The sequence below is a fragment of the Salmo salar genome, chromosome ssa19 (assembly GCF_905237065.1).
Source record: "Salmo salar chromosome ssa19, Ssal_v3.1, whole genome shotgun sequence".
In the NCBI taxonomy this organism is placed as follows: domain Eukaryota; kingdom Metazoa; phylum Chordata; class Actinopteri; order Salmoniformes; family Salmonidae; genus Salmo; species Salmo salar.
Window position 1 is genome coordinate 19,504,662 of NC_059460.1, and position 13,374 is coordinate 19,518,035.

General features: G+C 45.1%; 1 protein-coding gene across 1 annotated transcript in view; it reads right to left on the reverse strand.

Moving 5' to 3' along the window:
* Nucleotides 1–2,931: 2,931 nt before the first annotated feature.
* The window catches only part of LOC106578557 (zinc finger E-box-binding homeobox 1), a 63,362-nt gene continuing 52,919 nt past the window's right edge, over nt 2,932–13,374 (reverse strand). The window contains exons 6-9 of the mRNA XM_014157535.2: nt 12,788–13,227; nt 11,146–12,528; nt 6,765–6,945; nt 2,932–5,949 (exon numbers count right to left, since the gene is read on the reverse strand). Coding sequence (XP_014013010.2) covers nt 5,012–5,949; nt 6,765–6,945; nt 11,146–12,528; nt 12,788–13,227 — 2,942 coding nt within the window. The 3' untranslated portion in view covers nt 2,932–5,011. The remainder of the gene's footprint in view (nt 5,950–6,764; nt 6,946–11,145; nt 12,529–12,787; nt 13,228–13,374) is intronic.

Consider the following 13,374-nt stretch of genomic DNA (forward strand, 5'->3'; position numbering starts at 1 on the left):
CTCCAGTCTGGCAGCTCCACTACCAGCCCCACGCACCAGGCTTCCAGTGCGTCAGCTCAGTCTCGAGCTTCCGACAACAGTTTCCTGTCCAGAGTATCCGGCAACAGTGTCCAGTCCAGAGTATCAGGCAACAGCGTCCAGTCCGGAACCGAGTGAGTCTGGCTGCAGTCCGGAACCGAGTGAGTCTGCCTGCAGTCTGGAGCTAGAGTCGGTCTACAGTCCGGAGCCCCCAGAGACGCTCTGCAGCCCTGAGTATTCTGCAGGGGTGGACAGGTTGGGTGGGGGTAGTAGACCGGAACCTGAGCCACCTCCAGTATAGGTGGCTCCCCTCCCTTTAGTTTAGGGGGATTTTTTTTGTTTTGGGGGGTGTCGTGTCTTTGGGGGTACCATTAAACTGAAGATATGTTTATCAATTAGCTCCCTGTAATTATTATCACGCAATTACATTGATTAATCGTTTAATTGTAATTAACTAGGAGATCGGGGCACCAAGGAGAATATTCAGATTACAAAGCTATAATTTTCCTAATATAACTTTCCTGTACTATAATATTCTATTCTATTATAGTATAGGCCGATTATCTTCTGGTTTAAATGGTGTATTTTACCTCTAGTCCAGTCTCATTCCAAACGTCGTAAATTGTTGTATCTGCACGAACCCAGTCTTTACTAAAATCATCCATACATCAATTGTCTTAAAATAATTTATTTACTACACTAAGTAATTAACAGAAAACATACAAACAGTAATTATCGTTACAAAGGATTGGTAGAGGAATGTGCCCTTGTGGGCTAAACAGGCAGGTCGGCCTGTTGAACAATGGATCATAAAAGGTCAGCTGTGGCACACAGAGTTCATTAATATTAAAAATTGACAATTGAAGGCTCACTCATTCAGGAACAATTGCAATCAATATATATTTACGCTCAGTGTGTCGTTCTGATTCTTGTTGGAGAGTAGTTCTGATGGAGAGTCTCTCTCTCGGTTAGAAAGGATCTTTCAAAGCGACATTCATTAATGTCGTTGTAGAATGGATGTTTCGTTGGTCTTCGCGTTCAATGATATAATTTACTTAGCTGCAGACTAATAATTAATATCAAAGACTTGTTCTTATTCTGTCAGTATCAATAGTCTAAAAGTTAACCACGTGGTATAGTTCACTTTCAGTAGAGTACTTGGATGGTCAAACCTATGGGCCAACTCGCAATGGAGTGGAGGCCGGGTCTGGGGTAATGTAAATCAAGGGGTGTTTTATAGTGCCCATCGAACAGGCTTGTCAAATGACGCCTGGTCCTGTATGGGTCCCTGGGGGCGTGCCCATGACTGAGCTAGACTTGGTTACAGAAATACAATTCTATCACATTACATCAGTACATAGCATCTCAATGTCTTACAAAAGTTTTATCCTTATTAATACATTCTATACAACCATTAAGATGCTATTATATGAACAGTTTTATGGTAATATGGCTATATTGTCTCTTCTGAGTATCACAAAATTGTACCAAGCGGATCAGTTCGTAGCTGGATTCTTCACCAATCTTCCATACCTTCTCCAGAACACAAAATGTCGCTTGGCTCTCCAATTCTATGAGTTGGAAGAATTTCCTGTGTCTCTCTATGGGCCATGTGGCCAGAGACTCTCCTGGAATTGTAGAGTTTTTACAACCCTTTACACACAGGGTGGATTGGGGGGAAGGTAGGTTGGGTGGTGGTGCAAAAGGGAGCGGGTCAACTGTCCTCCCTGTACCAAAAGAGGCCAACGTCATGACAGGGGTATTTGTTTATTTATGTGAGGTGCATCCGGGGTCTGCACCTTTGGGGGGGGGTACTGTCACGTCCTGACCAGTAATAGGGGTTATTTGTATTGTAGTTTGGTCAGGACATGGCAGGGGGTATTTGTTTTTGTGGTTCGGGGTGGTGGTTTGTTTAGAAGGGTGTTTGATTTAGTATTTCCGGGTTTTGGGTTATGTTCTATGTTTTTTGTATTTCTATGTTCTCTCTAGTTTTGTATTTCTATGTCTAGGTAATTGGGTGTTGGACTCTCAATTGGAGGCAGGTGTTTTTAGTTGCCTCTGATTGAGGGTCCTATATATAGGTATGTGTTTGTATTAGTGTTTTGTGGGAGATGTTTCTGTGTATAGCTTCAAGCCTTACAGGACTGTTATTCGTCGTTGTTTCTTTTTGTGTACGTGTTTATTTTTGGTTCACCTTCTTTGCCAACTAAATAAAAAAGAAGATGAGTGCACATTTCCCCGCTGCGTCTTGGTCCGCTTTATCCGACGACAACCGTTACAGGCTGTGTGTTGAGTTATTTTGAGGGGACAGCAAATTTACACTGTTATACAAGCTGTACACTCACTACTTTACATTGTAGCAAAGTGTCATTTCTTCAGTGTTGTCACATGAAAAGATATACTCAAATATTTACAAAAATGTGAGGGGTGTACTCCCTTTTGTGAGATACTGTACATGTCAGGTAAATAGGGGGATCATGTTAGCTCTATTCATTACATTTCTATCTGCTTGCAACGGTCTGAATGTTTCACCTCACTGAATACACCCCAGAAGGGAATCCTGAGTTTTATTAGGAGCTGGATTCAATCCGTATCGCAAGAAGTATTGAGGAAGATCCGCGTTATTGCTCGACTGAAATTTAAAGGCATTGTTCCCCCGTTTGCGGAGACTGCATTCACGGTAAATTCTGCCTATGTCCCTAAGGGCGGGATTCAATCCGAAACCGCACTATAGTGCATTTGACATTTAAAGGTAATTTCCAATTGAGCCGACATCTGCAGTGTTTACCTGAAATACGATCTCCGCAAACTTTAACAGCCGCATTGTCTCCAAGCACGATCGGATTGATTGCTGGCCTAAAGCTTTATTACACAAGCAAATACATGAAGAAATAGATGATCAAACCAGGGGGATGTAGTTGATGTATTTTATTGTGAGATGGGGAGTCATAGAAAAAAAGAAACAAAAACTATCACTATAAAAATGATCATGGATTAAAACAAATACATATAAAAGAAGTTGTGGCCTTGACGTAGTATACATACAAAGTAACAAATTGGCACAAATAAAACACAAAAACTTCAATATTATTTTGGCTTGGCAAAAGGACAGGTTCATGGTTAAGGGTCATCCTTCAATACAACAGCACACTCATGCTATTAGACACAGTTAGTTCTCAAAAGGTTTCAGTAGCTTCATATTAAAGTGGGCAAAAGGTAAATTCTAACATGAGAATGAATGGATTTAGAAAGGTAACATGTTCCAATTTCAGGCTTGTGGGGTGTGTTGACAACTTTAGATGTATTTTCATTCTAAAACATACTTCAAAATGCCAGAGCTTTTTTTTTTCGTTCCCACCTTTGTTGTAGTCAGCTTACATTTGAAATGATTTTCATACTAAAATATATTATTGTATTAATACAAACTACAGTATTGTACACTACATTGTGTAATAAATAACTATAAAGAAATATAAAATAAAAAAAATACACATAAATATAAAATGTTTCTATAACTAAACAGATAACCCATATCATTGGGAATGGGAAAAATACTGCCTTTTCTGAAAACATACAGTACACACATTTTAACATGAACATACAGAACAATCCAACAACAAAACAACAAAATAATACTGACAGGTAAAAAATATTGTCTGAATAACCATTATGGGATCATATTTGCCTACTTTTGTTACCTGAAGAGAGCACGAGCGTTTCACAAGTGTTAAACAAGTGCACTGGAACTGGACTGGGGAAAATTATACATTTCAAGGCAGGAAATATTTCAAAATCATGTTTCATCGTTCCGTTAAAACATGTGCATTGTAAGTCCTTTTAGTCTTTGATTGCTCTGATTATAAAAGAGGCAGATCTTTTATCTCAAATATGTAATTCATGTCTAAACTATAATTCATGGTAACGCTATAATCTACAACATCAGGACTAGTGGTAGTGAGCCAAAATCAACAGGATATCGGCTGAAAGAGTTGACATGTTTGAGCTGCTATCAAATCTAGGCCTCGAAACAACCTGACAACAGCTGCTAAGGAAAAACAGCAGTATTCAATGGCACTTTTGATACGCATCATGTCTTTTTGTTTTGCATAAGGCTGGGAGTGGGAATATGATTCAGGGGGCAAATGATCTCACGATTGTTCTTCTTTCTTATTCTGCTTGATCTGATTCTGTACATGTAACACTGATGATAACCGATTGATGAAATGAACAACCGAACGAACAGAACATTTTAGAACAATGTATCAATGCAGACTCCTTCGATACTCCCCTTGTCTTCTTCTTCATCTATAAGGTAATCAACTACTGGAATATCATCATGGATGAACTCATCTCACAATCATTTTCTTCTTTAAGGCTCACAATCCATGTACAACAAAAGGTATGCTAACATCACCAGCTAACATGCTGATGATGTATACTGTACGTCTAGTGCCATAACACTGAAGGGTAGACAACACAACTGTTAGTGCCGTAAGTAAACCAAGCCACTTGTAGTGCACAGGATCTTTTTTCCTCCAACTTAATAAAATACTGATATTTTTTTGTTCATTGGCAATAAAAAGATATAGAAATCTCTCCTAACTGTACAGGTTTTTAAAGGTTAAAATATGAGGGATAAAATTAGTAACACTGATAAAAAGAAATGACCCAAGGTTGATTTAGTAATAAAACATTATCTAAAACGTGTCGGCTCTAGCTTCCAAAGTCCGTATAATGCATTTTTTGTTGTTAAACTTTGTGTTTTAGTTTTTTACAAATACATTTTCTAACACTGAAAATGTTTCTCCTCCTGTGGAAAAAGCCACTAGTATTTTTTCAGGCACACCTGGATTCATACACAGTAGTGAACTGAAATGCAGCGTCCGTCAGATCAATCCAAACTTTAGCTCTCTATCCTCTCCCCCAATGTCATGGGGAAAAAGGATCCTTCCATTTCATTAAGGAAGAAGCATGGGTCTGGTTCCTCCCTGTTTTAATTCGGATCTCCTTTCTCTCCTGTCGGTGTCTGGTTCTTGTCTTCTGAAACAGTGTTCCTGTTTGTTTCACCTTCATTCTCTTTCATGACCTCACTTTCCTCCGCCGCCCTCGACCCTGACTCTTCCTTGTCCATTGCCTCCTCCTTCTCAGACAGCTTCGCCTCCACCTGCTCCTCAGCCTGTTCCTTCTCACCTCCATGTTCCTCCTCTTTCTCCCTGTTCTCCTGTACCTCCTCTTGCCTTGTGTCTGCCTTTTTCCCTGTAACCTCCTCTTCCTCCTGCTCTTCCTTTACTTCAACCCCCACTACCCCCTCCTCTTCTTCTCCTTCCTCCCCTTCACCCCCCACCACTACTCTCTCCACTCCCTGCTCTTCCTCATTCTCTCCCTCCTCTCGACCAGTGTCATCTTCCTTCTCCCCCTCCGCCTCTTCCTCTTCCTCCTCGTCCCCTCCCTCGTCTCCTATCCGCACCACCTGTATATCATCCATATCCAGAACTCTGTCCGGATCCCCCTCCACCTCCTCCCCTGCCGCTGTCTCCATGTCCTCCTCCTCTCCCTCCTCCTCGCTCTCCTCCTCGTCCTCCCTGGTGCTGCTCCCTCGCTCGTCAGAGTCCAGGTGGGAGGAGGTGGGCCTGCTGTCTGACAGCTCCTGCTGCTCCCCTCCGAGGCCCAGGGCCAACCCCACAGGGCTCTCCATCTCCTCCTCCAGCACCTCCTCCCCTATACCTCCCTGACTTCCTTCCTGCGCCTCTTTCTTGCAATAGGAGTAACGGTGGTTCATGTGCTGGGAGTAGGAGCCCGAGTGAGAGAAGCGCTTGCCACACTTGTCGCACTGGTAGGGTTTCTCTCCAGAGTGGAGACGCATGTGTTCTATCAAGTGGTGCTTGTGTTTGAAGGCCTTCCTGCAGATACCGCACTCGTGGGGTCGCTTGCCTGTAGCAGGGGAGAAAATAAACAGTCAATAAAAAGGTATCTGAAACAGAGTGATAAAACATTCAGGCTCAGGATTATTGTTGAGTGAAATCACAGAGTAACACCGTATGGGCTTGTAACAGGAGTTGCACCCTCCTTGAAAAGTACAGGTCAAACTGTTGTAATTCCCCAGACTGTTGTGCTCGTGAAATGGTTTTGATTATTGCGCCAAAGGTCGGTGAAACCCATATTATTTATCATCACGTATCCATGGTAAATATTGCAAACAATGCAACACAAAAACAGGACAAAGTGAATTTGGATGTAAAAACGGTGGTTCTACGGCAGGTATCAAAGTCATAAAGACAGAACGCCTCAGAGTGGGTTGACCTGTGCTTGGCCACAACACTACCCATGTTCTCATTTAAAATTACTAACAGAGCTCTGATGCAACATCCCTTCAACATTTCATACCGGAAGGTAATGTGGTTGGCAGGGGGAGTTCTGGTGGAGTGCGTGTGTGTGTTTATTGGGTAATAGTTGCTGGAATGGTGGTGTCCACCGCCCTTCTGCAATATACACTGGTATAACAACATTGCAGTCAGTGTGTGATTTCTGAAATTTCCCCCTTCAGTTTCACTTCGCCTCATGTTTTCCTGAGGTCTCTCTGGGGAGGTGCAGTGAGGCTGATGTTCAGGAGGTATGAAATGGAAGAAAACTGTCTAAAATGGGGAGGTACTATGTGAGCATTTTATTTTTCAGTTGCAAAGCGATTCGCTGCATGTTGCATCCTAAAGAACATGACCCAGGTCTGATTGATCTAGTCCCTGATGTACCTGTGTGTTCGTATTTATGTCGGAGCAGAGAGCTGCTCTTCTGGAAGATCTTGTCACACAGGTCGCAGGCGTACATCCCACTCTCCGTTTTCCTCATTTTCTTCCTGGAAGGGGCGGAGTCTGAGTCGTTCAGCTCTTCCATGGTGGACACACCCTCTGAGCTGGTGTCCTGACGCTCCTCCTGAACAACAAATATCAATACATGAGAATATATAATTTATAATGTATTATGTCAGATCTAATATGTATGGATATATGTAATATAATGTTTACTGTTTTTAAGTATCAATTGTAACAGTACTACAGTAATAGAGTTATAGAGAGGCCAGGAGAAGTGTCATGAAGTGTCATTCCCGGATTATAACGGTTAACAATATGTGCAAGACAATAATACAGGCAATTTAGAGATGGAAGTGATTTGGTGGACGTGTTTTTTTGGTTTGTCATTCTGTTTCTCAAGGAAAACAAATCAAATCAAATGTTATTAGTCGCATGCACCAAATACAACAGGACCTTACAGTGAAATGCTTACTTACGAGCCCCTAACCAACAATGCAGTAAAAAAAAAGTTTTTAAATACGGATAAGAATAAGAAATAAAAGTAACAAGTAATTAAAGAGCAGCAGTAAAATAACAATAGCGAGACTATATACAGGGGGTAGATATACAGTCAATGTGCGGGGCACCGGTTAGTTGAGGTAATATGTACATATGGGTAGAGTTATTAAAGTAACTATGCATAGATGATAACAACAGAGAGTAGCAGCAGTGTAAAAGAGGGGGGGGGGGGCAATGCAAATAGTCTGGGTAGTCATTTGATTAGGTGTTCAGGAGTCTTATGGCTTGGTAGTAGAAGCTGTTTAGAAGCCTCTTGGACCTAGACTTGGTGCTCCGGTACCGCTTGCCGTGTGGTAGCAGAAAGAACAGTCTCTGACTAGGGTGGCTGGAGTCTTTGACAATTATTAGGGCCTTCCTCTGACATCACATAGTATAGAGGTCCTGGATGGCAGGAAGCTTGGCACCGGTAATGTACTGGGCCATGCGCACTACCCTCTCTAGTGCCTTGCGGTCGGAGGCCGAGGAGTTGTCATACCAGGCAGTGATGCAACCAGTCATGATCCTTTCGATGGTGCAGCTGTAGGACCTTTTGAGGATCTGAGGACTCATACCAAATCTTTTCAGTCTCCTGAGGGGGAATAGGTTTTGTCGTGCCCTCTTCACGACTGTCTTGGTGTGCTTGGACCATGTTAGTTTGTTGGTGATGTGGACACCAAGGAACTTGAAGCTCTCAACCTGCTCCACTGCAGCCCCGTTGATGAGAATGGGGGCGTGCTCGGTCCTCTTTTTCCTGTAGTCCACAGTCATCTCCTTTGTCTTGATCACGTTGAGGGAGAGGTTGTTGTCCTGGCAACACACTGCCAGGTCTCTTACCTTCTCCCTATAGGCTGTCTCGTCATTGTCGGTGATCAGGCCTACCACTGTTGTGTCATCGGCAAACTTAATGATGGTGTTGGAGTTGTACCTGGCTGTGCAGTCATGAGTGAACAGGGAGTACAGAAGGGGCTGAGCACGCACCCGACGGGCCCCCGTGTTGAGGATCAGCGTGGCGGATGTGTTGTTGCCTACCCTTACCACCTGGGGGCGGCCCGTCAGGAAGTCCAGGATCCAGTTGCAGAGGGAGGTGTTTAGTCCCAGGGTCCTTAGCTTATTGATATGCTTTGAGGGCACTATGGCGTTGAACGCTGAGCTGTAGTCAATGAATAGCATTCTCACATAGGTGTTCCTTTTGTCCAGGTGGGAAAGGGTAGTGCGGAGTGCAATAGAGATTGTATCATCTGTGGATCTGTTGGGACGGTATGCAAATTGGAGTGGGTCTAAGGTTTCTGGGATAATGGTGTTGATGTGAGCCATGAGCAGCCTTTCAAAGTACTTCATGGCTACAGACGTGAGTGCTACGGCATGTCATGAAGTGATGGTGTAGGCTGACTAATACCACATTCTTTCTATAGCTCTCAAGGTACCATAACCTCATCCGAACCAAACGGCTAGTAACACTTTTTATTGGCTGAGTGAAAAAGACCATCACGATGATATCATCCCACCTTGGTGTTGACCCTGAAAACCAGTCATCCCCATCATCATGACTCATCAATGGTGAGTAAAAACCCCTCAGAAACACCCTTTACTGCGCCCATCCCTTCCTGGGTGTAGGTTGCATATGGATTTGTCCCAAATGGCACCCTATTCCCTTTATAGTGCACTACTTTTGACCAGGGCCTATAGTGACCTCTGGTCAAAAGTAGTGCACTACAAAAGGTAGTGGATGATACCGGTATCATAATAATTTTTCCATGGCAACAATGACAACACGAAGCAGACCAAACTCGTCAGTTATCGTCAGAACACTAATATAGAGAATAAGGTGCCATTCCGGAAGCATACTACAACTGAGTATTCAACACTGAGACACTGAGAGAGAGAGGAAGTACAGCACAGTAGCATCAGCATCGTTAAGGAACTGATATATAATACCTATACGTACAGTGAGGGCTTTTAACAAGGCATGCTCTATGCCAGTCCACTTAACAGGAAAGCATAATACAACAACAAAAAATCAATGGTGAGACAGGAGGCTGGGCCTTTAAACAGATTCCTACCAATCAATAGGTCTCTACAGTAAGTGCTGCCTCATGTCTTCTGGCTCGGTGACAGCAGCAGCACAGTGCTGGGCTGGGGGAGTGATGGCTCTTCTATCCATCATTATGGATCATTAAGTGGCCTGGCTCTTACTTCTAATACTACTGCATGAGAGTTTTTTGGCAGAATTCAGAATGGCACTTTCTGTATATAATGCATCCGGGATTTTTCCTCTGTTGTATAGCTGCATGTTAGACATTTTTAAAACATTTTGACACTAATAGTTTAACTAATTTCACATTTTGAACATTCACATATCATGAGCCGCAATAAATGTGTTGGGAGTATTCTATAGCTTGAAACCCAATTTAATTTTATTCCACCTCTCTCTCCGTCTTTCACCCAAGAGCGAGGGAAGAGAGGAGCGCTAGAACTCCTCCCTTGAGTACTCCAGTCCACCTTTAACCCCCCTCCTCCCAGCGCTGAAACTAAACAGTTCATCACAGGAGACAAAGACAGCGGTGCCAAAATACCACCGCCTCCACCCAGAGCTCCAGGAGAGAAACTCATTCAGCTGAGACTGAGGACAGTTCCCATATCTCCAGCTCAATAGGTGGAGCTTAACCTTCTTAGTATGGCTAAATTGCAGTGGGCCAGATCCAAGAGAACTGAAGCCATAAAGGGCCTATAGACGCTGAAGTGTTGAGGGAGGGATCTGTCCTAGGCCTTACTATTTTACTCAAAGCAGATGAAACAGGTAGAATGAGATATAGGAGGGATGATTATACTGAGAACTTCCTATTCTTCCAGTAAATCCTCCCTCATTAAACATGAGCCAAGTCAGTCAGAGAGGAACAAACAGCAACGTGCTGTTCAGGGAGACTAAGCAAGAAAACATGATTCTCAGTATTGCACCTGCAATACCACTCATGCCAGACTGTTTTCATGTAGTTTTCTCTCTAACTGACAAACAAATTCCCATAGTACAATCTTAGAAAAAAAGGTGCCATCTAGAACCTAAAAGGGTTCTTCGGCTGTCCCCATAGGAGAACCCTTTGGAGAACCCTTTTTGATTCCAGGTTGAACCCTTTTGGTTCCAGGTAGAACCCTTTTGAGTTCCATGTAGAACCCTTTACACAGAGGGTTCTTCATGGAACCCAAAATAGTTCTACCTGGAACCAAAAAGGTTCTACCTGGAACCAAAAAGGGTTCTCCTATGGGGACAGCCAAAGAAACCTTTTGGAACCCTTTTTTCTATGTGTAGTCATACAGACACAGCAGATGCTTTTCTTGCAACTGACTTGAAAAGAGCATCTGCTAGGCCTTTGTTATTGACCAAAATGTAAATGTAAACTGTCCCGCTGCTTTGTCCTTGGGGGGGGGTCAAGGCTGGGTTCACAGGAGGCTGGTGAGGGGAGGACAGCTCATAACAATGTCTGGAATGGAGTAAATGGAACGGTATCAAGAACATGGTAAAGTAAAGTAAGTAAGCGGCCTTACACAAGCCTTGGCTTTTGCGAGCCGGAATGGCTAATAGGAGCAAGAGCCCATCTCCTGTTTCTATAACGTGAGGCTGTGTTTGATACCGTTCCATTTATTCCATTCCAGCATATTTGAGCCCATCCTCCCACATTAAGGTGCCACCAGCCGCCTGTGGCTGGGTTACTGAAAAGCACAACGTGACAACTGTTGCTGTGAAAAAGGGCTATATAAATACATTTGAATGATTGATTGATTAACCAACCTTGATGCCATTGACCTGCAGTGTGGTCTTCTCCTGTGTCTCTGTCCCTGCAGGGCTGTTGGCTGTAGCTGTAGTGGTATAGGTATAGGCCAGCTGTGGGATGAGGATAGTCTGGTTGTTACTGGTGGTAACTGCCCGGAGGCAGGGCATGCCCGCACGGCCCTGGTCAGTGATGGCATAAATGGTCCCGCTGGGCAGCTGAGTGGTCATGATACTGATGGGGTTGGCACTTTGTGGGCTAGCGGTGTACAGGGACACAGGTTGACTAGTCACGTGGTGGCCAGAGGCGCTGGCGAGCGGAAGTTCTATCTTTGTTGTGCAAGTCTTCGTCAAGTTCAGGGGTTCGTCCTGATGGGAGTAAACAGCGGCGTGGTAAGTGGCGGTGGCTGCGGCCTCGTCTCGGGTGGGCTTTGGTAATGACAGGTCCAGAGGGCCATCAATGCTGTCCGAGGAGGAGGGTTTGGCTGGGACGGGCCCCCCGGCGGTCAGGTTTAGTGGTGTGGGGGAGGCCGGGGAGCGCATGGAGCCGTTAACCTCAGCCGGAGTGGCCTCGGCTGGGCCGGATTGCATCATGGTGGGACCCTCTGTGTCCTGCTCTGGTCTTACCTTAGGGGACACAACTGTGGCCCCAGGACTCTCAGACAAGGGTCCCTCTTCCTCAGACGGAGGTGTCGGAGCTCCTAGTGAGACCTGACTGCTCTGCATCTTGTCGAACCACTTCTTGACCACGTCGGTGGGCAGGCTGACTGAATCTGAGATCTTGCTGAGCTCCTCCTTGGTTGGCTCAGCGTTTAAGGCGAAGTAGGCCTTGAGGAGGGACAGAAGGTTCTTGGGCTGGTTCCCGACCCCCTCGGACAGTAACGAGGCGATGGCCGACTCTGATTTGTCACCATTGATCCTGATGCCTGAGGCTTTCTTACAGTGCTCGAGTGCGTGGAGCACGTCCAGACCGCCGGGGCAGTCGTCACAGAGCAGACAGGTCTTAGTGGTCTCCTCCCCCTCCTCCTTCTCGTTTTTCTCTTCCATCTTCTCCTCTTTGTTCCTGGGGGGCCTGCTGAGTGTCAGGTCCTCTGGGAGTCTCTGCTGGGCCTTGCTGCAGGGCTCTATGGCAGCCTCGGTCGGGGGCTGAGCCTGGGGCTGGCCTGGCATTGTAGCCAGGGTCTGAGGTTCCTTCTTCAGGTTCTGGGCAGTGAGCTGGGTCTGGCTGGGATCGAGGCTGTAGTTGATGATGATCTTGGTGGCGTTGCCGTCCTGACCGATGATGGGCAGACTGATGGCTGAGATGAGCTGCTGGTGAGGAACACCCGTCGCCCCTGTGCCGGTCCCCGCTGCCTTGGCATTGTTCTCCAACATCTGTCTGATCATGTTACCATCCACCGCCACCTTCAAGATGAATATGATAATGGTTTGTTCATTGTTCAACAAATAATTGTACAAATAGCAACAAGCAGCTCATGACAAGTATTTATGAATTGTAAGTTGTATTTGAACTGATGATGCAGACAATTACATTGATGGCAGCTACAATCTGTTCTCAATGTTAAAGCTGATCTACCCCCTTAAAAAAAAAGTTGCATTTGAACTACAATTAAATTATTAAATACAGAGTACACTTTAGTCCTATTACAAGTTTACAAATCACCTTCAAGATGTTCTGCAGGTCTGCCAGGTTGATGCTGATGGGAGATACCAGACCCATGGTGGGGAGCATCACAGCCTGCACCGCACCCTGCAGGGGGGCTGAGGGAACCCCGTTTAACACCCCTCCTCCATGACCGTTTCCTCCCGTCGTTGCTGGAGACAACACCATGGCCTTGTACTCATAGTCCACTGGCTCGCTCTTGATCTGATTGAGGGGTAGTTGCTCCTGTAAAGGTTTATCCCAGATCTGTGTGCGTGTGGTGGAGGAGGGCGAGGCAGGCATGGCTGGGGACGGGCACTGGGACGCCTTGGCGCTGGGCCGGGGGCGGCCGTTGACTGCTGAGATCACGCTGATGCACTTCTTACTGCTGATGTGGGAACTGTAGGAGCCCGAGTGGGAGAAACGCTTCTTACAGTTGGAGCACTCGTACGGCTTCTCTCCTGTAGAGACAGACGGCCATGCACAGACAACACACACACACACACACACACATGACCTCCATTAGCAACAGAGCTAAATGAATCAATCTCCTCGGGGAAAAAGGGACTAATGCATTTCAATGACGCTTAAAGGCTGAGGATAATGGG